Raw genomic sequence first — 23918 nt, forward strand, 5'->3', positions numbered from 1 at the left:
TGTCCAGACGTGTCTTCGCTGCGGAAGGCGATAGACTCCAGTGTGTTTCCTCTGCTGGTCAGCGCTCTGATACTGGGGTCTCTGGACTCGAAGGCTTTCTCCAGAAACATGACAGCCGCTCGGGCTCTGTCCTGCACCTGACGGGCATGAGCACCGTTCCCAACGCCCTCGCGACTGTCCTGTCCTTTAGCCAGACCGTCCAGCTCCGTGATCACTGTCAGACACACAGACACACGTCAGACAGATGGAAACACAGGCTTTGTTTTACTCTTCAGAGAGGGTCTCACCAATAAGGGGAACCACCAGGATGTACGTCCCGCAGGCCAGAAGCTTCCTCAGGCCCTCCAGATGATCAATGAAGCCGTTTGTGTCAGGAACAAGATAGAAGGGTCTGACCTCGATCTCCAGCTGACCGCCCGTTTGCAGAACAGCCTGGAGCACACAAAAAAAATATTCTGAATGTACGCTCATCAATAAAAACTTACTAATAAATGGACATGACCTTGATCATTTTTGTTGTCAAAAAGATGCTCGTTGTGTTCATGTAAAAATGACTTTAATATTTTGCCTGTTGTGTCATTTTTTAATGCAAACAAAAGTATAAAAAAATACTTTATAAGTTTATTCATATATATATATATATATATATATATATATATATATATATATATATATATATATATATATATATATATATAATAAAAAAATAAAGATAGGTCTGCACAATATTCAAAAAATCTGATATTGGGATATTTTATATTTTTCTGTGATAAATATTCTGATATGAATACATACACAGTTTGAATAGCACTATTTGACGGTTTTCTGGGGGGCTTGATGGTATTCAGGGACAGAACGTGAATAAATGGCATGCAAATAAATGCTTTTCTTACTTTGCTTTGTCTCATTTCTAGTCCAAATATACTTTGATCAGGTAAAATATTTGGGTTTTTTCAACATCAGAGGAAATTAGTCAAAATTGGAGAGTTTTTCCTTAAATCAAGCAAAAGTATCTGCAAGTGGGGTAAGTAAAACAGTATTGTTTTCAATTTGAAATGTACAAAGTTAGAAAAACATTTTTCACATAAATCTCACAAATTCCGTTTAAATACAGTAATTTAATACAATTCTGTAGCTCCTGGTCAACTATAATGCAGACTCAACATTACATATCTTGCGACATGACTATTGAGCATGTGCACATTGCAATATCGATGCTGAAACGTACGGTGGCCGAGAGAGTTTAACGTGCTGCAATTTAAGAAAACACTTGCAATTACAAAAAAACAAAACAAAAACGCCAGCAAATTGATAAACGATCTTCATCTGCATTTTCTTATAAAATAAAAACATCTAAACACAATGGAAATATTTCAACGGGATGGATGCCGCTGTTGCCACTGTGCTCAGTGCAGTTGTAGGTGATCTTTGAAAGGTGATTTTTTGTTTGTTTGTTCATTTTAATATGCTGATTCCAGTGTCTTTATTCAGTATTTATTAGTATTTATTTGCCATTGTGTTGTGTGAAAATGCAGCGCGTTTTTTAAAAAATGTGTTTGCGTTGAGGATTTGCAGCACGTGAGCTGTCAAACTGATGAACATCTTTTCTCAATTTGCAGACATTTTTTGTAATTGCACATGCTTTCTTAAATTGCAGCACGTTAAGCTCTCTCGGTCACCAGAGAAACAATATATTGTGCAGCCCCAATTAAAAAGCTGCAAAATCAAAATTATTTTCTCAGTCAAAATTATTTTCTCACTGGCAAATGAGGGAAAAAAATATATTTCATATGTTATTATTATTGTTAAATTAAGCAGTCAAAGTCCAAATAATTACCTCTCCTGTGAAATTGTAACTCTTTTTAAAATATTTTCTAAGGGCTGTTTAATAAAGAATAGATTTCTCAACACATGATTAGACATCATAATTTCAATAATTTCTTTGCCATGATGACTACATAATATTTACGAGTTATTTTGCACGATACTAGTATACACCTTAAAGTGCAATTTAAAGGCTTAACTAATGTAATTAGTTTTACTATACAAGTCATTGGACAACAGTAATTTGTTCTGTAGACAATAAAAAATAATAATAATAATTTAATAAAAAAATTAATTAAACTGCTTTTATTCCAGCTAAACTAATAGAAATGAAACTTTCTCCAGAAGACAAAAAAAATTATATATATATATATAATATATATATATATTATATATATATATATCAAGAAAAAAGATGTCATTGCTCTGTTAAACATCAATTTATTAAATGGATATTTGAAACAAAATCTTATTTCACTAGAATAATAACTAATTTGGACTTCAACTGTATGTTATCTGCCTAAAAGGAAATAAAATAATGTATCTGAAATGAGATTTAACAATTTCTATGGCCTTAAAAATGACAGAAATTCCTCTAAGGCTTAAATTACGCTGCAAGGAGGAGCCTGACCATCTGAAGAGATGTCCTTAGCTCATCATCCATACTGCTTCCTGTCTATCAGTGGAGTGTGATTTGGATCTAGCAGACGCAGATGGCATCCTGATGTACCTGTATTTTGTCCCTGCGCTTCTGCTGCTGTGCCAGCTTGTGTGCTAAAGCGTGGCGTCGTGCCCTCAGCTCTCTGATATCATCCTCACTTCCATCTCCCTCCATCTCTCCATCAATCTCTCCTTCTGACGCAGACAGAGATGACTCCTCCACGATCACATCATCCTCCTGAGAAAACAGCAGCAGATCTAGCAGTGCTACAAACACTTAAGCTTACACTCAATGGGTTACCGGAAAACGAGCGTCATTGATTCGGGGAAAACTGATGAAAACTCTTTGATGTTGAATTCAGCTAATGATGGGTTTGCTGTACCTGCTCCTGCGCCTTGTTCTCTGTGTTAATGCTGGGTGTAAGAGGTGCTGCCATGGAAATGTATTTTCCTCCTTTGAAAGCCAGCAGAGGCTCTTCCTGCCCACACAGAGCTTCCAGGAAGTACTTGAGAACGGTCACTCGCTTACAGTCAGCGGCTATAGCCTGCAACACAAAAACAAGCATCCAGATGTGATACGATGACAGATGAGATATAATCACAGCTGCATCTGAGGTAATTAGATTCATTAATTTCCTTCCGTGTGATTTCTGAGTCATCAGAAAGAGAACAGCACCATGAGTATGTGCTCTCATTAAAACATAAAAGATGAACAAGACTTTTAAAGGCTCAATGATTTTTATAAATCAAACCTTAGAGGGAATTTTGAAATGAGATTAAACTTGAAACTTATTTGCAGTCTTTGTAAAGAAGAATTAATCCTCTACAAGAGAAGAACTTCATATATTATGAATACAATATACTTATATATGGTGTTCCACAGCATTTTTCCTTTTAAAATGTCATGACTTCTCCAAGTGCTCTCCAAATGCTTCAGGCAAACATTCATGAGCTACTGTTTCATGTAATGTCGACGGATACATTATTAAATTGAATACAATTTTTTTACAGCGTAGACTAAAATACAGGAGGATCTATGTGGTTTACTATTTAAAAGAAAACTGTATTTGGATAATGCTTACACAATAATGTTAATTGAAATAATATGAGAGCATGTAATTGGCCAAGAACAACAACTAACCCTACATCTATGCATCATTTATACAAAAAAAAGTAATAATAATAATAACAGAAAATGACAGAAAACAAATGTTAGAACTGAGTGCCGTGTAGAGCTGCACTTAATTCAACTGTTGTTGAAAAATATATGTATATGAGCAATTCCATGAAAATGTCAACCTTATCATGAAAAAATAAACTTTTGACCAAAATAACAAAACCTATTTCAATTTGCTTATTAAGGTCTATATTTTATTGTTATGATGTGCTCTTGTTGAATTTTTAAGGAAATTGTTTTGTTTATCCATGAAATATGAGAATTGTGCCAATGCTAATTTTCATTATCATCCAACCACTTTTCGTGCTTTTAAAAAAGGGGTTAAAGACTCACCTTTTCCATGCTTTATGTTAACAGTAATCATTCTGCAGAAGGATTGGAGTCTGTAGTATAAATAATTATCCTTACTTTTTCATAACATTATTGCCCTTTTGATTTATGAGCTACATATTTAAGACATCACGCAGCTTCGGTCACGTGTCACGTCCGTAACGATTTAATGAAAAAGTTTATATTGTGGAATAAATATTATAACAAATAAAATGAAACTTTGTATACAAAGCCAAAATATGTTTATACTAATTATGATCGCCAACTCATCTCAGGTCTTTGCTCTAAACAACCACATATTTGCGTTACGGACGTGACCATTTTTGAACTCCTTATTAATATAAGCCAATGACTAGCGCATATTTGTTCATTATGATGCTGCATTACAATTACTGACTTACATTACATAACATCCATATGTTATATCAAGAACTGAACATTTCATTTAACTATAAACCACTTTAGTAACATTTCAGAAATAAATGTTTAATAAGAAAACAACATTTTACATATTGCCATAATTGGCCATAATGACTTAACCTATTTCCTCCGTCTTACTTGCGGTTCATGTGCGCACGCACTGCCTAGTGAAAGATAATGACAATGAACCATATAAGGCTTTGAACCTATACATTTTGTAAAGTATAGGCTAAGCATATAACAATTTTGTTATTTACATGTGATACTGCATTAATTTGCATACATGTTTTATAAGCTGTAAAATGAAAGCATCAGTTTGGTGCGAAGTTATAAAATATTTGTCTTTGTTTGATTTGTAGATTAGGCTATTTAAAATGTATATAAGAACTATTAATAACTGTTATTTTCCAAATGGAAAAAAGGGTGGTTTGTTGATTGTAGTCTGCACTAAATCATGAATATGCCTAGTTGAGTTTATGACGCGGCTCCAGGCAGCACAGACGACCAGGATCAGCGCTGGTTCGTCAACTCCTGTGTCAAACTGTGGCCAGAATATCCTTCTTTCATTTTGCTTTTTTGGCAAAAAACATCTGTAAGCACGTGTGTTTGCACGTGTTACTGTCATGCGAGTTAACAAATATGTGTTGCTCATAAAAGCCGATCACAACGAACGCGCTTCTTCATTCCAGAGACGTGAGGCGCTCCGCAATGCATTTTATGTTGACAAGAAGAAAAGGAGCACGGTGCTCTTTTGAATGTCACTATAGATAACAACTGAATCAGCTGGTCTATTGTGCGCGAGTGTAGCTGTCAATGTTTACATAATTAATTTTTTTAAATAACATTATGAAATTCAAGATTTGTAAAGTCATACAACTTTGGATGACTTAAAACAGCGACCACAAGTCTCTCCGTCATTAAAAAGTTCGCCGTAGTCATCTTGACACTGCTGTCACCTCCAAGGAAACCCCGCCTCTGCTTTCGTTTGATTGAAGAATGAAAGACGCCACTGAGGTAACATGCTTTTCTTCTGGAGCGCACAAAGCGCGCAATGACAAAACGCGAGGTGCGCAAGGCGCATAATCAATAACCTCCATGCATTTGGTCTTTTCTCACTGCTCAAAATGCGCACGCCGCGGGTCAGGCCACAGCGGAGTTTTCATTTCATGCAGAGCATAAATATGTTTTTTATTTCATTAATTAAATAACTATTTATAAAGATAAATTATCAAAGCGACACAATTCATTTTCCAAGCCCTTTATCCAAAATCTAAGCACTTTCAAAGCTTGAAAATTGGCTATAGCCTACATTAAAATTGAAACATTTTCAAAGATTTCCAGCACCCGGCAAATGCGCTTGAGTGCTTATTAAAATTATTTTAATAAGAATAAGAATAAAATAAGAATAAAATCTTGATATTGATCTAAGCTTTAACTACATTATATAAGTATTAAATTTGTTAGAAAATCGATAGGACCTGCAGCTGTAAATATTTAATTCAATATTTTACACAATCGGTTATGAACTATAGCCTAAAAATATAAACATTATAGTCATCTATCGTACATGCCTACAACCAATGACTATTTTTCTATGCTTGTTTAACATAGCCTACACAAAACCTTTCTTAAGTTTTAAAGTTTTCTCTCTCACCCTGGTGCGTATGAACTTTTTGCAACCTGTCCTGAAGTGACTGCCGACGAGAAAAAGAAAGCAAGCGCGAGTGGAGAAATTAAATTATTTATTCCATCAACTAACACATTAACTAGAAAAAACTAAAATAAACTTTGTCAAATATAATATTGCCATATCTGTGACAAAACTAGATTTTAAATATTCTCCACGTAGACACAGTCTTGCGCAACAGTCGGGCAATGATTTAATTCAAGTTTGTCTGGAAACACTAACTTTAGGAGCCTGCTAAACATAGGCCCATTATAGCTGATTATGTTTATTATCAATTCTATATTATTCAGAGTATAAAAGCACCATGTTAGCATGCAACATTGTTACCGAATTGAGTTTTGAACATTCGAACGTGCGTTAACCTTTAACAACACACATGCCATAATACGAATTAAATATAACAAGGTGATATCTATTTAAGTTTGATTAATTGTGCAACATTACCATTCAGATGTCTCAGAGGTTAAAGTTTATTGGTTTACACACCCAACAGATATCCACAAATAGGTCTTTGGTCAAGTTTGAAAGCATTTAGCCTATCTGATTTTCATAATGTGTCAACTGTCAATTTCAGAGCAGTCACGTCCGTAACGAAGACAAGTCACGTCCGTAACGATAGTTTTTCCTCATTAATGCAAAAATGAAAAACTAAATAAAATTAATTATATATGTCCCATGCAGAGCCAACCCTTATCCTTTTGACTGTTATATATTTTTTTGGCTTCTGCATTTTCATTCACAGAATTTTCACAAAGTATGTCAACTCACAAAACTCATGTCTTTTTTTTGTCACGTCCGTAACGCATTCATTTTGCCGTCATTTTAAATATAAAACACCTGCATAGACTGATATTTTTTTGATGCCTGAACTCCATGGTTAAGGGGTAAGAAAAATATAAACATATATTTCAATATACTGTTAACACATACCTTCTCTGAGAATATACGTTTCATTTTTTTACTGCAAATGTCACGTCCATAACGCTGGAATCAGCCATATATATATATATAGTATATGTAACCCACTGATGTTACTACATCCAACCCGATCTGAGCTGGGATCGAACTGGCGATTCAAGAAGGCTAAATACCATAGCCCTAGCGTCTTTCGCTAGAGCACCTTTTAAGGTCAGAGGAGTGAGGTTTACCTGCAAAGCACTTCGCTGGTTGGCCTCCGTTACACTCACACCCCTAAACCTCACTCCCATCCTGGATGAGCCCCCGTGTAACCCACCAGTCCTACTGCACACAACCTGCTTCATCGCTGGAATCGAACCAACGATTCTTTGCATGAGAGTCAGTTGCTCTAACCTCTTTTGAGGTGACAGGAGTGAGGCTTACCTGCATAGCACTTTGCTAGCTGGCCTCCATTACAAATATATATTTGTTAAATAGACTTTGCATGATTTTTCCTGATATTTGTGGTATTATTTATTGTTTTAAAATCTCCTCTAGACCTGGAAAATGCCATGTTAAAATTTCATGACTTTTTTCATGACCATTCAAACCCTGTATATTTAATAAATTGTACCTATACAAGGTAAATATAAGCATTACTGGGTAAAAATTGTCATAAAACTAAAATAACAGCTTTAATGAATTGTAATTATTATTATCCTTCTAGTAGTATGACTATAAAAATGTGTTTTTGGTGTTAAATGTAACATTATTCAGAACAGAAAAAGAAATTTAAATACAAGTTACATAAAAAAATAAATAAAAAAAATAGTAGAATTTATAAACATCAGGCCTAAACAAATTAATTTAGAATGAAACCAAAACCAGCAGTGTGTAAGAAACAGTGTGCAAACATGTGCTTTGACTGCTTGAAGGTCCAGTTTCTTTATAACGTAATTAGCACCTTTTTTGACTGAAAATTCAGAGAAAACGTTTATTCCAGAAAATTTGAGAGATTAAATTTAAGGTGTAAAAACTCATAATAACTTCACTGACATTGATAACAATATATTTTTTTAAAGTCTTGTAATAAACCTTGTTATAAACCTCAATAGCTCTCCAGAGAGTTTTTTTCAATATTAAGGGTTAACACAAAAATGTCACCTCTTAAGGATGTAATATAGTAGGGCTGACCTATATTGGAAAAATCTGTCATTGCAATGCTTTGTTTTTCTTCAATATATATTGCGATATGAATACAACTTCACCATATGACTTAAATAGCTCTGTTTGGTACGAATTCTGGTAGAGAAACTAAATAGACCATTTCAATGTGGTGATGCCATTGGCCCATGAGCATTTTCTGTTTACTGTCAAACTATTTCATAACTGTAAAAAAAAAAAAAAAGAAAGGCAATCCAATCCTAACTTTACGCTAAAACAGCTATCATAACATTATTTATCAACATGTCAAGCTTTTTAAATTCCCGGAAGCTATGGAAATGAAAAATGTACAACAGTAAATATGTTAGGACTTACTGTTATCGTTTACATCCCTGAAAATGGTAAAATTGCATTGCATAGACTTCATTGAATAAATAATTCAAAACATTTTTTATAAAAGTTACTAATGCTGCAACTGCATAAAAACACTTATACAGTCACAGGCCTTAAAACACATGTTTGTGATAAACTTTTGCTCTATTATGGTAAAAATCTTCAATGATTGTGGCTCCAGATCTTCTATGATCCCAATAGTCAACATTGCAGATCCTGCGGTGTGACTATTGCAGATACACATATTGCAATACTGATGCTAAAATGATATTCTCGGTGATAGGAATAACAGAGCTATAAATAAGCAGCATTACTAACGCCGATACTTTTTCCACTAAGGAGAAATCAAATTAGTAACTATTTCCCCCGTTACAACACCATTACCGTTACCAACATTAAAATGAGTGCTACTATAATTGAGAACACTGAAGCAGTTTTCATACGAACAGTGTCTTAGATAAAGTACATTTCCACCGTTTGCCAATCAGAGGCAGAGTAGGGCGGGTGTTCACACACATGCACACACCAACAACCAGGAGTCAGAACGATGGCACATCCAAGCAGTTCAAAGGTAGTGTTTGCAAACTGGAAATAGAAGCATGACTTTTCCCTCATTGAGGTGAAAGGCAAGAATGTTTCTGTACCATGCAACTTATGCCCACGAGTTAAAAAAAAAAAAAAAAAAAAAAAAGTCTCTGCATCAATGGCAAGTAATCCTAATCTAATGAAGCACCTCATGTTGTCACATGCCGTCACAAAATTAATTGCTACACATGTAATAACGTGAGCTCTGGTAACAAAGGAGAAGACGAAGCCACGATGTCAAAGCAAATACAACTTAATTTTTCTCCACCGTAAACACTTATTACTCAGTCAGAATTAAACTAAATAATATCTAGATATATAGTTGAGGACATGCTGCTGTTGTCTCTCTCATTGTCCCACAACAACATTAAAATATTGTAGATTAGTGTACAATGTTTTATATTTATTTTATAGTCATTTGACACTATATTTTTTTTAAGTAACGCAATAGTTACTTTCCCCGGTTATTAGTAGGCCCACACGGAATATGCGCGTGCAGATTTTCTGCAGAATTCTGCAGATTTCCGCATATTTTTAGTCTATCATTAATTCTGTTTATTTACTTGAGTAAATGTGTGTAAATCTGTATTTATTCAGTTTTTTAATTAATTAAAGTAACTTTATTGAATAACATGAAAATGTTCATCAGATTTATGTACAATGCAGTGTGTACAGTCATATTTTCTGTCTTTTAGTAGAGATATTATATGGTACACTTGCTTTGTTTACTAAATAAAGTGAATCTAATTAGATTTGCATTTTAAACATTAAATAAAAGTTAAAAAGGTGTTACTTTTTAGTTCATATATTAAGGTTTTAGTTATGATACTTCCAAAATCATTCCGCAGATATCCGCAGATTTACAAAATTCTCCGCAGAAATAGCAACAAACGTCCGCAGATTCCGTCTGGCCCTGATTTTTTAACTACTTTTATAAATATGTAGCTCAATTCCTATTGTGAGAAGTAACTAGAACCAATGACTCTTTTAAAGGAACGTGCTTAACACTGGAAATACGGTGCAGCCCTACAATATAGCATATGAAAACACATTACTGACCGCATCTGTTCCCTGGTCTGTATAGCAGGCGTCCTGTGGGGCAGCGAGCAGCGGAACAAACCCAGACAGCATTTTGTCTTCCTCCAGCTGCAGGACTCTGAGCTCCTCATCTCCTTCTCCATCTGCATCCGCTTTATACAGCAGGACCTCCCCATGATACACACGAGAGAAAGAGTTGCACAAATCCGCAAGACACTGCCACACGTCTGGACTCCCCCTAAACACAGACAGCTCTAGTTCATTACTCCAGCTCGCATTAAATCAACATGGTCCAACGAGCATGATGCAAGCAGGACTCACTGCATGCTGCATGGAGGAGGGTTCCACTTCTCCGGGTGTCCGAGCATCCAGTCGGACCAGACCTTCATGCTGGGCAGCAGCTCTCGGAGGTCGTGAGGGAAGACGGACACTCGCACCATCCCTTCCTCATCATCCATCTCATCAAATTCCCCCAGCTCTTCTGCAGGGATCGGCTCTGGGAGAGACAAAAAGGAGAAAACATGCTCAGTCAAAGTTTAACAAATAATATGATAAGCAGCTCTTTCATAAAGGTCTAATGACATTTAAATAAATAAGGAATGTACTCCAAAACAGTGTAAAATTTAGAAGATGTATGCATCAAAAGCTTGGGGTTTGTCACTTCTGCCTAAATATATCAATATTTTTTTGGATGTCACCTCATACTTTCATTACTTTTCTCATCAAATCTTCTGGCCAATCAAATGCTTTCTAGTATCTGACATGTGCCGCCACCTTTAAGCCGCTCTTCATTTGCTTTTAATTTGATGTGCTTGAGGTCTAACATTCTCATAAACACTATGTTCTGGATTCTGAATGTACTTTTAAAAGGTAAGTGTGCTTTGGCACTAGTATGAGACACACTCTTTCGTTTGTGTGTTTGCGTATTAAAAAAAAGAAAAACCTGCTAAACTAACTAAACGACTTGTCATGGCATATACACCACCTGACAAAAGTCTTGTCACGTATCCAAGTTTTAAGAACAACAAATAAGAACTTGACTTCTAGTTGATCATTTGGTATCAGAAGTGGCTTATATGAAAGACAAAGGCCTCTAGATTACGCTTATTTTACCAAAATAAAATATGATCATGCCTTGATTTTTAATTATTTAATTAGGACAGTAAGGTCTGACTTCGCTTAGACAAATGTCTTGTCACTTAACAGAAATAATATACAGTATTGAATATAAAGCCATTGTGCAGTGGAAAAAAAAATTAATATTGTGTCTGACTACCCTGACCTAAGAGGACTGCATCCATACATCTCTGCAATGACTCAAATCACTTATTAATAAAGTCATCTGGAATGGCAAAGAAAGCGTTCTTGCAGGACTAGAGGAACTAGAGTTCATCAAGATTCTTCAATGCCTCCTCCATCTTACCCTAGACATGCTCAATAACGTTCATGTCTGGTGACTGGGCTGGCCAATCCTGGAGCACCTTGACCTTCTTTGTTTTTAGGTATTTTGATGTGAAGGCTGAAGTATGAGAAGGAGCGCTATCCTGCTGAAGAATTTGCCCTCTCTTGTGGTTTGTAATGTAATGGGCAGCACAAATGTCTTGATACCACAGGTTGTTAATGTTGGCATCCTGCATCTGCAGATCTCTCACACGCCCTCATACTGAATGTAACATCAACCCATGATTTTTTTTCTTCTTCACCAAACTTGAATGATTTCTATGAGAATATTGGGTCCAAGAAGTGACTTGTGATGATTGGGATGCAGTTCAACAGAAGACTCATCTGAAAAATCTACCTTCTGCCACTTTTCCAATTGATCAACCAGAAGTCAAGTTTTTATTTGTTGCTCTTACAGCTGGGATAGAGCACTGATAATTTGAAGTGTTTCTTTTATCTTGCTTTGTAAGTTGCTTTGTATAAAAGCTTCTGCTAAATTAATTAATGTAAATAACACGTCATTTATCAGTTTATGTTGATAATATTAAAAAAAATATAAATAGATGGATTTCTCTGAGGCCCTTCCCTCTTATATGGTTACACTCCACCTCGGTTTCAAGCTTTATGTCATTATTGTGCCACCCACTGTGCCAACGTGACACCAATATGTATTTAGCATTGCCCAAATGATTGCTCTGAAAAAATGCATCCTAAAGCCACATGTCAACACATACTAAAGCTGAAGTTAAGTGGACTCAAGCTACACTCACAGTTAAAGCAACTTTAACTTTAAGAAAAAAAAGTGTAAAAAAATGTGTAACAGATTTTTTTTTTTAACTATGTCTATCTGGCATGCAGATTAAACTTTTGGTGTGTTTTGTGATATTAATGTATATACATTTTTTCATTTCAGCAAATGTGTAGTTTACTCACCAGTAGGTGTTTCCTTCAGGAGTTCAGTACAGCGCTGGACAAGGAGACCAAACATAGCTAAACCCAGAGATATGGCCTGCTCTTCCAATGCAGACCGAGTTTCACCCTGTCCTTTGGCTGATAAAAAAAAAAATGGCAAATTGAAACACAGGAAAGATTGTCAATGAACTGGACAGGATCTATGGAACTGGTAAAGTTTTTACCTCTGATCTGTGCGTTATAGATGGTGAACATGTTAATGGTGATGATCTGCAGCATGCGTGTGCTCCCGAGGGGGGAGGGGCTATGCTGGAGGAGGGCTCGAAACTCCAGTAACACTCGATTGGCTACAGCAGGGAAACTCTCCATCCTGAAGACCAATTATGACACATCATGCAAATGAGAATATTCTCAATCAATGCTCAAACTCAAATAATCTAAATTAATTTGTGTGGTAATTACCAGCAAGTAAGAGTTGTCATAAATTCAAAACATTCAATAAATACATATTTGATCATTATTATTTTCTTTCCTCTATTGCGGATTTCCCCCCTTTTTCTTTTGATTCAGTACAGCCCTTTGGGTCCACATTGTGCTATATTTAAATGTGCTTTAAACAAAGTAAACAGAGTAAAATATATCAATTGTGTAATTTAATCATTTTATAAAACAAATTCCCAGAATAAGCACTTTAAAATTGTCCAAAACCCTGAATAAAACATCTTTAAATTGAGCCGTATCTGACAAAATGAAGACTTACCCGACTTTTGTGAAGAGCTTTCCATGAGCGTGCAGAAAACTCAAAATAAATCTCTTATTGAGCTGTGAAGAAAATGACAAAAAACATGAGAAAATGTAATTTCAGCTGAAATTGCTGTAATAACAGCAACTACTCCTCGTAGTAAAAAAAATAAATAAATTGTTTTCTATTCTGAAATCAATAGCTGTGCAGTTATAAAGCCTCAACTAAACGATCAAAAATCAGACGACACAGGAAGAGGACATTGATTAGCTGATAAACCCGAACACTCTTACTTAATGAATCAGTGTATTGCCTGAAGGGGGATCAAAACCTGATAACCTTTGCAAAACACAAAGGGTGGAGGGGTCAACTTTCTGAAAGTGTGAGTGTGCATTTATTGCTGACGTGGTGAAATATCCAAGGTTACCGAAATGACGGCTGCATCACGGCACAATGACGCCCTTTTCTGCCACTGATGGGTGACTCATAGTCAGCCTCATCCTGTGCAACTCATAAACAACTCGATGTGACCTCTTTGGCTCTCCTAATGCACGCGGGGGTTTGCACTCGTGAGGCTGTGTGTCTATCTCTGTTTATGCCCACTTTCTGAAACGTTTTTTGTGGCTCAGAGGAGTATTTCTGGCCTTAAGTGCAACAGGCTGTCAGCTTGGTCCTTTTTTTAACAGCGATATAAAAAAAACAAAATTTTATCAGTTTTTCAGCAGTTATTTTTTGTATAAGGGGTGAACAATATTGACTAAAAGACATCACAATATTACTCTTCTTTTTCAATAACAAAAAGGTAACTCTTGTTAGGGATGTTTTCATCCACTCGGGGGTGATTTTGAGTCTTAATTTGGCCACAACTTTCTGTGTTTCAGAAAATGAAATGATTTTTGGTGACAAATTTTATTTTGACCCATATGTTGGGAAAATGCTTTGAAAGATTTTAAAAACTCAATAGACTCTGGGCGAATTTACTACCCTTTTGTTATGTTCATGGCTGCTTTTGCCCCACTGCCCTATTTAACGCTATTAAAACGGCATTTTTTTTTTTTTAAAGCAATGACACCATGTAATCATGCATCCTTTGTTTGGTGGTGGTTTTTCCTATTGTGAAGAGGTAAAGTTGGTAATTTTTACTGTTGATCAACAGTTGCAGTGCAAATAAAGCAAAGTTTACATGGAGCACAATGTGTGTGTGTGTATGTGTGTTATGTCTGAGAAACTCAAAATAAGCAGCTCAGCTCTCAGAACATAGTGTATTTATGCATACATTATCTATTATCTACTGTTTTACTTTATAGAACTGCATATTAAAGCAAGAAACTTTTTGCACAAGGTCTATCTAAAGGGTTAATTGTGCCAACTGTTGATCAACAGTAAAAAATGTTTACCTCCTTCTAACAGGGAAAACCACCAACAATCAAAAATGCATGATTATGTATAATAAATAAATGCTTGACTTTACAATCAAAATATGTTGTTATAATGGAAGTCAACGGAGCAAAAACAGCCATGAACATAACCAAGACGGAGTAAATTTGAACAATACACAAGGGTTAAAAAATATTTAGTTAATAGTGTTTTTCCACTGGTGTCTTTGCTGGTTTAGGAAATTTATTGATAAGTAAAAATGACACATGCATAAAAGGGAACTTATTAATTCAAATTATTTTTTTAAATCCACTGAATCACTTAGAAATAAACCAAGTGGCTGTCTTTGTGAATGCATCACTATATTATTCAATAACTGATCCATTCAATAGTGATTTGTTCATGACAAGTTCTACAAATGTTCAGTTCTAGGGTTGTTTGGAACTATTAACTTCTACAAAAAAAAAATTATTGTACCTAATTGTATAGAATTTACCTCATTTAATATTAACTTACAATATCATGCACCAAATATATGTCAAAATACAAAACAAATAGATATTTTTTGCTTTCATAAAGGCATGGGACAATGACCAGTTTCAAGGTTTACTGTGGATTGGAAAAAACTAAATTTTCGGCTGTACGTCCAAACAAAAGAAAGATATCCAGAGATGCCTGAAGAAATCAGTGTTTTTGACAGTAGAAGTCAATGATTTATTTGAATTATTTGGCCTGACATGTTTACTGTTCCAAAATATTTAAAATGTTTAAAATAAAATATATTGTGTTCAATGGGACAAAAGACATTTAAAAAGAACTTATTTTAGAGCTGTAATTAATAACGTGTAATAATAACAACGTGTTGTTTTTATCCAAGGTTATCAAACTGTCAGAATCTTATACTTGCCCATGCCTACTTTTATAACTATATTATTATTTTGTTACATCAAATTGAACATTTTTCAAGATGTTTGTTTGTTTGCAAAGGTATATACTGTTGTGTTCAACATACCCCCTGAAGAATTTGTTAAAATGTGAATATTGTGAACAAAATTAGAGAGATCATACAGAATGCATGTTATTTTTTTTAAATTACTGTCCCAAGTAAGATATTTTACATAAAATATGTTTACATAGTTCACTACACAAAAAAACTAGCTGAAATTATTAAAATAATTCATAATTATATATAGGTTAATAATTACAAAAAGGTTTTTTTCTGAAGAACAGCAGTCAGATAAACTGTTGAGAACAAACAAGATACTGAAACAACCATCACAAAGCAAAAAAGGCACTTCAGGAAACCACACACAGTACTGAAATACAAGGGTGTGTAAACTTTTTTGCTAAGGGTTATTTTAATAATTTCAGCTAGATAGTAGTGTAGTGAACTATATGTAAACATATTTCATGTAAAATATCTTTCTAGGACAATACCAAATAAAAAATAACTTGCATTTTGTATGATCTCTCTTATTTTGTTTAAAATTTTTCACATTTAAACAAATCTTTCAAGGGCTATGTAAACTTTTGAGCACAATTGTACTTAATAATGTCAGCTCCCTCATCCTTAAAACAACTTAAAATATTAACTTGTATCTAAAACATCTACGACTATGATAATATTTTACCACCTTTAGCAAGTTGCTTTTTATATTTTTTATTATTCCTGTGCAACAGTGAAAGTAAAAGAGTCTTTGGATAAAACACTTTAAATAGTGTAAAATCACCCAACTGTGATTTAAATGTGTCTAAACAACAATGTAAAAACTTTTGAAAAAAAATAAAAATAAAAACACTCACATCACTTGCACTCAAAGCCCCCAACTCTCCGTCCTGCTCAGAGTCTTTTCCCGACTCACTGCCCGTTGGACGAGACGTGCCTGAAACCTCGCTTGGACGGATCCAGATCTCAACGCGGGCTGCATCTTCACCTCGGCGCCCACCAGTGTGGCCTTTAGGACCATGAGCACTTCCATCTGAATCCTGCTTTAGCCTACGCTCTACTTGGTCAGCCTGAGTCAGGTAAAATATACACCAATATAACACTCAGACACAGGAAGCTAGATTAATCTGCTTGAGCAACAGTGTTAACATGTGTACCTTGCGTTTGGCTTCCTCAAACAGACTCATCAGACTCTCCTTGGCTGTAAGAATCGGATTACTGGCAGCAAGACTGCGCATGTAATAGTATACAGCATCCAGCTTTCGCTTCTAAATGAGAGAAGTACTTGTTTACTTTTGTTTTTTTAGCCATCATTTCTAATAACAAAACAAGCAAGGACTGAAAGAAAAAATGTTTAGAGTAGACAAGATTTTTTTATTGTCGCCAGTGTGAGAAAGGATAGTTCACCCAAAAATTCAACTCCAAATGTTTATAAGTTCCTATTTTCTGCTGAACAGGATATTTTTTTTAAACATATTGTTAGCCACTGATATCCACAGTAAGATTTTTTTAAAGTCAATGGCTACTGGTTGCCTATACTCTTTTAAAAATCTTATTTTGTGATCAACAGATGAAAGAAGCTTGTTTGAAACAAGCGGAGGGTGGCTAAAGAATTTGGGTTGAATTATTCCTTTGACAGGCAAACTATTCATTTAAATATGTGCAAAAAAACACAACATTTTACATTATAATACTGTTTTAAACTTGAAAAAAAAAGGTGTTCAGGTCTCACCGTGTACACTGCTAACAGGGCCAGCTGGTTGTAGGGCCGTCCATTTTTTGGAGCAATCTGTTGAGCTTTTAGATACCAACTACACATGAGAAAAAACAAATACATGGTTAACATGATAAAATGAACACATTAAAGGTGCAGCATGTAAGTTTCACCACTGATTTAACTACCGGTAGATATTGCACTCCAGTTTCAAAACACGCAAATGCAGGTTGCCAGATTGATGACATCAACAGGAGTGTACCTGACTATCGAGGCTAAAGGCTGATTCAAGTGGAGTTTTCCATATTTAAGTGAACATTTTCCATATTAAAAGGAGTTTTTGTCCTGACAAACACCTGAAATTTATTAGAAACGACTTTATTTCTTAATGAGAATGTACCTGCGTGCCTTCCCGTAGTTAGCGGATTCACTAGCCTGTTCTCGATACCGTGCGATATCCCCTTGGCAGATCATGCAGCGCTGAGCACTGATCAGAGCATACTTCACCTGCAACAAGGCAGAGGATTCACAGTCACATTCGTTTTCTTTAGGATGGTTATTGCAGCTCATATTCATCACATTATATTGTTAGAAAGTGTGTACCGTCTTGCGCAGAGGTCTTGCTCGTATAGCCATGCAGTCCATATAGTCCTGCAGCTTGAACTGAAACACAGACTGCAACTTCTGCAGCAGCGAATCAAAGAATACTGCCCCCTAAAGCAAAACAATATTATTGCACCTTAACTTGTGACTGCATCAATCATAAATAATGTTAGAAAAAAACAACAACAAAGCTTTTAACAACTTTTATAAAGACCAACTAACATCTTATTAATCTCATATGTAAAAACAAATGAGTTTTTGTAAGTTGATTCATTAGTTTCATTGTGTATGGATTTGAGTAAAATATTAAAGGGGGATATTTCACCCAAAACAGGGTTTCTGCAGGTTTCACTGAGTAAAATTTAAGACTTTAAGACATTTTTAAAACAATTAAGAATTATATTTTAAACGTATACAGGGCTAAAAGCTACAGATTTTTTTCGACTATCGAAGTTAGAAAAGAGTTTTACTTTCCCTATCAAAAAAATTATTAAAATGTAAAACATTTAATAATTTAGTTTGAGTTTTTTTGTATTCATTTTTAAATACATCCATTTACAAACCCTATAACCCTTACCAACAACAGAACAAAACATAACTGTCAATTACTTCAGTCCACAATATTAATAATTTAATAATAAAAAATATAGGTCAGGTCAGTATCCTCAGCAGTAACATTTAAGAAAATGTTACTAAAAGTAATTACATTTTATTTTTAGACTGAATGGGTGTTAATGGCCAGATTGGGTGAATACATGAACATAAGAAAATTAAGACCTGTTAAAAAAGATTTAGGACCTACAACACAACTTTCAGTAGATTTAAGACTTTAACACCCCGCAGGCACCCCGCAATTACATAGTAGGGAAAAAAATCCTAGAGAAGTCAATGGTTACAGGTGTTTTAGCATTTTTCAAAATATCTTCTTTTCTGTTTAACAGAGAAAAGAAACTTTGGAACAAGTAAAGGGTGAGTTTGTTTGTTTGTTAGTTCATTTATTGCAACAACAGCAACTTATGGCTATTCTATGGCAAGATCAACATACATAAAAACCTTACATGATAAGAACTTCATATTTCAATAAGAGATGATACACAAACAAATATATAATAGAAATACGTAAAATTCACAAAATAAATGTATATTAAAAGTTATATATGATTTTGCAATTTAATTTTTAACCAAATAACTTAAAATTCTTCCTGGCAATACCTTTTTTAAAACATCAAAGTATTTTTATTACATAAATCAAAATGTTTAATGGTAGTAAAGGGTGAGTAAATGATGACAGTTTTCATTTTAGGGTGAACTATACCTTAATATTTGTATACCTATAACATTTAATGCTATTTCCAAATACAAATACTAATTTTGTTTTTTGTAAGAAATGTCATGAGTACTGCACAGAAAAAATAAAATAAAATTACATTTAACTTAAATACAGAACCATAAATTCAAGTGGTCTAAATGTATATACATAGCTTTATGCAAGCTATCATTCAAATCTTTGAGGTCAGTAAATAAACTGCATTTATTTGATCAAATACAACAAAAATAATACTATTGTGGAATGTTCTTGCAATTTAATTTTAATATATAATATATATCATATATTAATTATATTAATACATATCATATATTTGAAAATAAAAAAATATCTACCTCTTCCAGAATGGTCATTAGCATGGTTTTAATCTGCGGGGCTGTGTCTGAGTTTTGATCCTTCAGCAGCTGCCTGAACCTCTCTATCACCTGGTAAAACACATTCTTCCATAGAGTCTGATCCACGTTCTGAGAGTCAGAGAACTCAATGTCTGTCAAAATCACCCGCTCGTATATTGTAAGGAGCTCAGCCCTGGAAGGACACCAAAAGAGAAAGAAACAAATCAGAGGAAAACCTCATGAGGCTGGCCAATATTATAAGTAGCAACAGTAATATGACAAATTTCAGTTTTGAATGCAAACCTGAGCTGGGCCATCCTCTCCAGGCCCTCCTGGCTCAGACGTTCACGCGACAGCAAGTTACTGAGCTGGAGTTCCTGACTGTCAGCCAGCCGAAGAAACTTCCCCAGCTCTCCTCTGGTCTGCACCTCCGCCTCCTCTGGAGTCAAAGCAGATACCGTCGGAGAAGGGTAACCTGGCCCACCCTGTCCGTAGGGTCCATAAAAAGATGTCATAGCAGATGCGGGATACATCCCATTAGAGCCTGGTATTTGGTAGGGAATCTGATACGGGTATGGATATCTTGGCGGGGTGTTTGGGGAATTGGCTGACACAGGATAGCAGTAGGGATTGTCCGAATTCTGGAACTTGTAGTACGCCATAGCTGCAGCCTGCTGATTTTGAAAGAACTCCCCCTGGCGGACTGGCGGACTTCCTACGGTTTCATCATCAGTGTCAAGAAAGTGTAGCGGCCCACATCCACCTTGCTGTAAATACAAAGCCTGGTGTTGAGATGCATGCTGGGATTGTTGGCTTGACACCAGTGCTGGTTTCTTATCTGGGTTATTTGGGTCCCACAGACGTCTGGTCCCTCCTCCACGGCCGCCTCTTCCTCTGCCCAGGCCCATTCCTCCTCTCATTCCTCCAAGTGGAGGTGCAGGATCAGGGGTCTGTGTTAGGTCGGTGTGGGCAGGAAGCACCAGGATGCCTCTACCACGACCTCTAGTGCTTTTACGGCTTGCTTGCTCCTCACGCTTGTCTAAAGACACTCTTAAGATCCCTCCTTCCTTCCGAGTGCTGCTCTTGGCTTCTTCAGCAGCTCTGCTTCTTCTGCCTTCTCGCTCCCACACCTCGTTTTCCTCCAGCGAGTCAGTGGAAGACAAGGTACGGGCCGTGCGTCTCCTGGAGCGGGTTTGACCTCCTCGGACGAACTCCCTCTGTCCCGTGGCTCTCTCTAAAGTGCGTGCAGAAAACTGCTGACCTTCTGCTTTCAATCTCTCGGCTTCAGCAAGACCATCCATACTGGTCCCGCTACTGGCCGAACTGGTGCTGTAGGTGCGGTTTCGAGGCCGCCGGATGTCTGATTGAGAGTATCGCTTTGAAGCAGCGTTAACTCGCTTTGAATCAGTTCGCTCAGATGGTTTTCCTTTCTCTTTTGGCCGGTTCCCTTGTTGTTTTTCGTGGTTCAAATTCTGGTCACGACTTGCCTCTTTGGCTCCGAAATTTCTCTGCTTTCTTCCTTCAAGATGAGGGGCTTCTGAGGCTTTTCCCCCTGCCTCCCCTTCCTCTTTCTTGTCAAAAACCTGATTGTTACCTTTCTCTTTTCCAGGTCTGGATTTCCCATTACCTCTCTCCTTTTTTTTGTCTTCTCCCATTCCTCGATTTGCTCCTCCTGTCTGGATTTTTCGGCCTTCTTCAGAATGTTTAATCTGGTTTGTATCATCCTGCCTATCTCTGTCTTTACTTTCCACAGTCTCTAAATGAAGATTGCTGACTTTATTGCTGATATTCTCAACAGCGTTCTCAGTTTTGTTTGCAGAGGGAGTTTCTACACTTGCTTGCTTTTTCCGGTCATTTTTACCTCGCCTGTTTTTACGCTTTTCCTCTTTCTCACACTTTAACGGTGTTTCAATAGATTTCCCATCCACTTCTTCCTCTCTACTTCGATCCCTGTCTAATTCTTTGCTTGCCTCGACCTCTTTGTTTCCCTGAGATCTTCTCCCGCCTGGTTGATATATCTGACGATCAGGTTTGCGCATTTTTCGTGACTGCTTCGGGGATTTGGGCGTACCAGCTCTTTCAATGATTTTAACAGCATTTTCATCCACTAGTTTGTGTTTATCACCACCTATATGTCCATCAGTTTTATGATTGGTTTCTGGTTTACTGTGGTCATTTAGATAGTCTTCATTGCCTGTGCCAGGCATGTAAGAGCATCCAGGACTAGTAGGAGACTCGTCTGACATTTTGGGGTCATTACCAAAACCATCGGGTTGAATCAAAGTATCTGAACCGGCTCCTTCTACACTGTCCATACGCCTGTTTGGATGGCCAACCCCAGGCTTGTACAACTGCAAATCTGGGCGTTTAATGTCTCGCTGACGTTGCTTCTTACCCTCCTCTCGCAAGTCTGAGGAAAAAAGGCAGAAAATGTTTCTTTATAAAACTTATTAGCTGAAGAGTACATTAGGGCCGTGTTTTGACTCCAATCATTATCATTTTGACCAATTCATTAGACTGTTTAATCAATTACTTCTAAATCAGGGGTGACCAAACTCGTCCTGGAGGGCTGGTTTACTATAAAGTTTAATTACAACCCCAATCAAACATACTTGGGCTAGCTAATCAAACTCTTACTGAGATTTCAAGCATCCATGCAGATTAGTTGAGACAAAATCTGCAGGACACCGGCTCTTCAGGACTGAGTTTGGACACGCCTCTGCTAAATCAATCCAGTGTTTAGACTACACAATATCACAATACCTGATTTTGAATTGATCTTTAAAAATAGGTTAAATGGGCCTAAAAAATTGGCTAAAATAGGTCAAAAGATAAAAAATATAAAGTACTACTCACAATATCTATTCAATTAAACGTTTCAGCTCGTTAAAACTAGAAAACTTATGTTTAGGCTTCTTTAATATTTTGTTAATTTGGTAATCACTATTGAGGGTTGAATTAAAATAATGATTATCTTGATTATTAATTTCTTTGGCAATTAAACAATATTTAATTATTTAATATGTTTGTTTAAATTGAATGAATAATCCAAGACTATGATGCAACAAAAATCATGCTTAAAATATGGGAAATAATAGGATTTATTATTTTTATAACAATATAACAGAGAAGTTTTATATGTAAACAAGCTATAATTTAAAGGGTAAAATCTTTAAATGAATGTCATTATTAGGAATTAAATTATGCAAGTGAAATAGAAAAACATAAATTTTGTAATTTAACAAATTTTGTCAAATATATATATCACTTTTTATTATTAATAAATAGTTGAATTATAGTCTTTAATCTTCCAGGCTTCCTAATTGAGAACCACTGCTTTCAAAAAGTCACACACATATATACTACTTTATACGAGACATAAAAAGATCACGAAATTTAACGTTAATGCATTAATTATTCGGGGGAAAAAAGAATATTATTATGGATCCTGAGAAAAATAACCTGTTGCATGTCCACCGTAACATGTTAACCCAGAATTAAACACTGACGAAAAACATTCATGGAGAAATAGTGAAGCTGTGATGTCAAGTTGATGAGCTGAGGATAATAAACACCTCCTTTCAAATAAAGACTCAACGTCAACGTTACTTCAAAAAGTTGGCAGGTTCAGTGGCGAGTTAAGTTAGTTAGCATTACATTTGGCCCTTAATACAACCCAAGATGCGTATTACTTCTGTTTGATTTGTGTTATGTAACACAGCAGAGCAGGTTCGTTATTATGTAGCAGCAAAAACACGCAAAATGTGCTGAAGCTTTTTTATTTTCAAAACAAGCGCCGTTCAGCCCACATGAGCGACGACTGTTGGTAACTGTTATGCTAGCTAGCTATTAGCAAACTCAGCCCTAAGTTTGACATGACATGTCAAAATACAGCTCGTCTTCGACTGCTTCCATTCTAAGACTGTTGTAAACATTTAGAGAACCTCAAACCTTTCACATCATCGCCGTGTATGTTGAAACTCGACGCTTGTGCTCGCAGCTCCGCAGCTGAAATTCGGACCCTTTCCAGTTCGTCCGCCATTTTCGTCGGAACCAAACACAAACACACGGCGAGTTGACAGGACCAAAAAGCCATTTTACCAAAACGCGTTTAAAAATGAACACACGACAATGCGAAGTAGGTGGCCTGGTTTGCTGGTTACTTTAATTACGGCTTAAACGCAATTATAGGTAGGTAATACAACTCTAAAAAGCGGAAATAACAGACTCGTAGCCAGCCTTGTGAAAGGGGTGATTCGCCAAATTTTCTATACAACTATGAGGTTTAAAAACTTCATTTTAGTGACAGGACTATTTTTTCAGCATTAGTTTGTCGGCATAACCACA

General features: G+C 35.9%; 1 protein-coding gene across 1 annotated transcript in view; it reads right to left on the reverse strand.

The window, feature by feature from the left end:
- Window positions 1-23750, reverse strand: part of smg6 (SMG6 nonsense mediated mRNA decay factor) — a 34652-nt gene extending 10902 nt beyond the window's left edge. Inside the window, 17 exon segments of the mRNA NM_001423852.2 lie at window positions 1-214; window positions 288-432; window positions 2555-2722; window positions 2868-3029; window positions 10197-10413; window positions 10497-10671; window positions 12549-12665; window positions 12752-12897; window positions 13288-13349; window positions 16450-16662; window positions 16750-16860; window positions 17325-17403; window positions 17707-17813; window positions 17910-18020; window positions 19572-19764; window positions 19875-21981; window positions 23523-23750. The exon segment at window positions 1-214 is cut by the window's left edge and continues 4 nt beyond it. Of these exon segments, the coding sequence (NP_001410781.1) occupies window positions 1-214; window positions 288-432; window positions 2555-2722; window positions 2868-3029; window positions 10197-10413; window positions 10497-10671; window positions 12549-12665; window positions 12752-12897; window positions 13288-13349; window positions 16450-16662; window positions 16750-16860; window positions 17325-17403; window positions 17707-17813; window positions 17910-18020; window positions 19572-19764; window positions 19875-21981; window positions 23523-23667 (4472 nt within the window). The 5' untranslated portion in view covers window positions 23668-23750.
- Between the last annotated feature and the right edge of the window lie 168 nt (window positions 23751-23918).

Source organism: Danio rerio, chromosome 10, assembly GCF_052040795.2.
Source record: "Danio rerio strain M-AB ecotype USA chromosome 10, GRCz13ab, whole genome shotgun sequence".
NCBI lineage: Eukaryota > Metazoa > Chordata > Actinopteri > Cypriniformes > Danionidae > Danio > Danio rerio.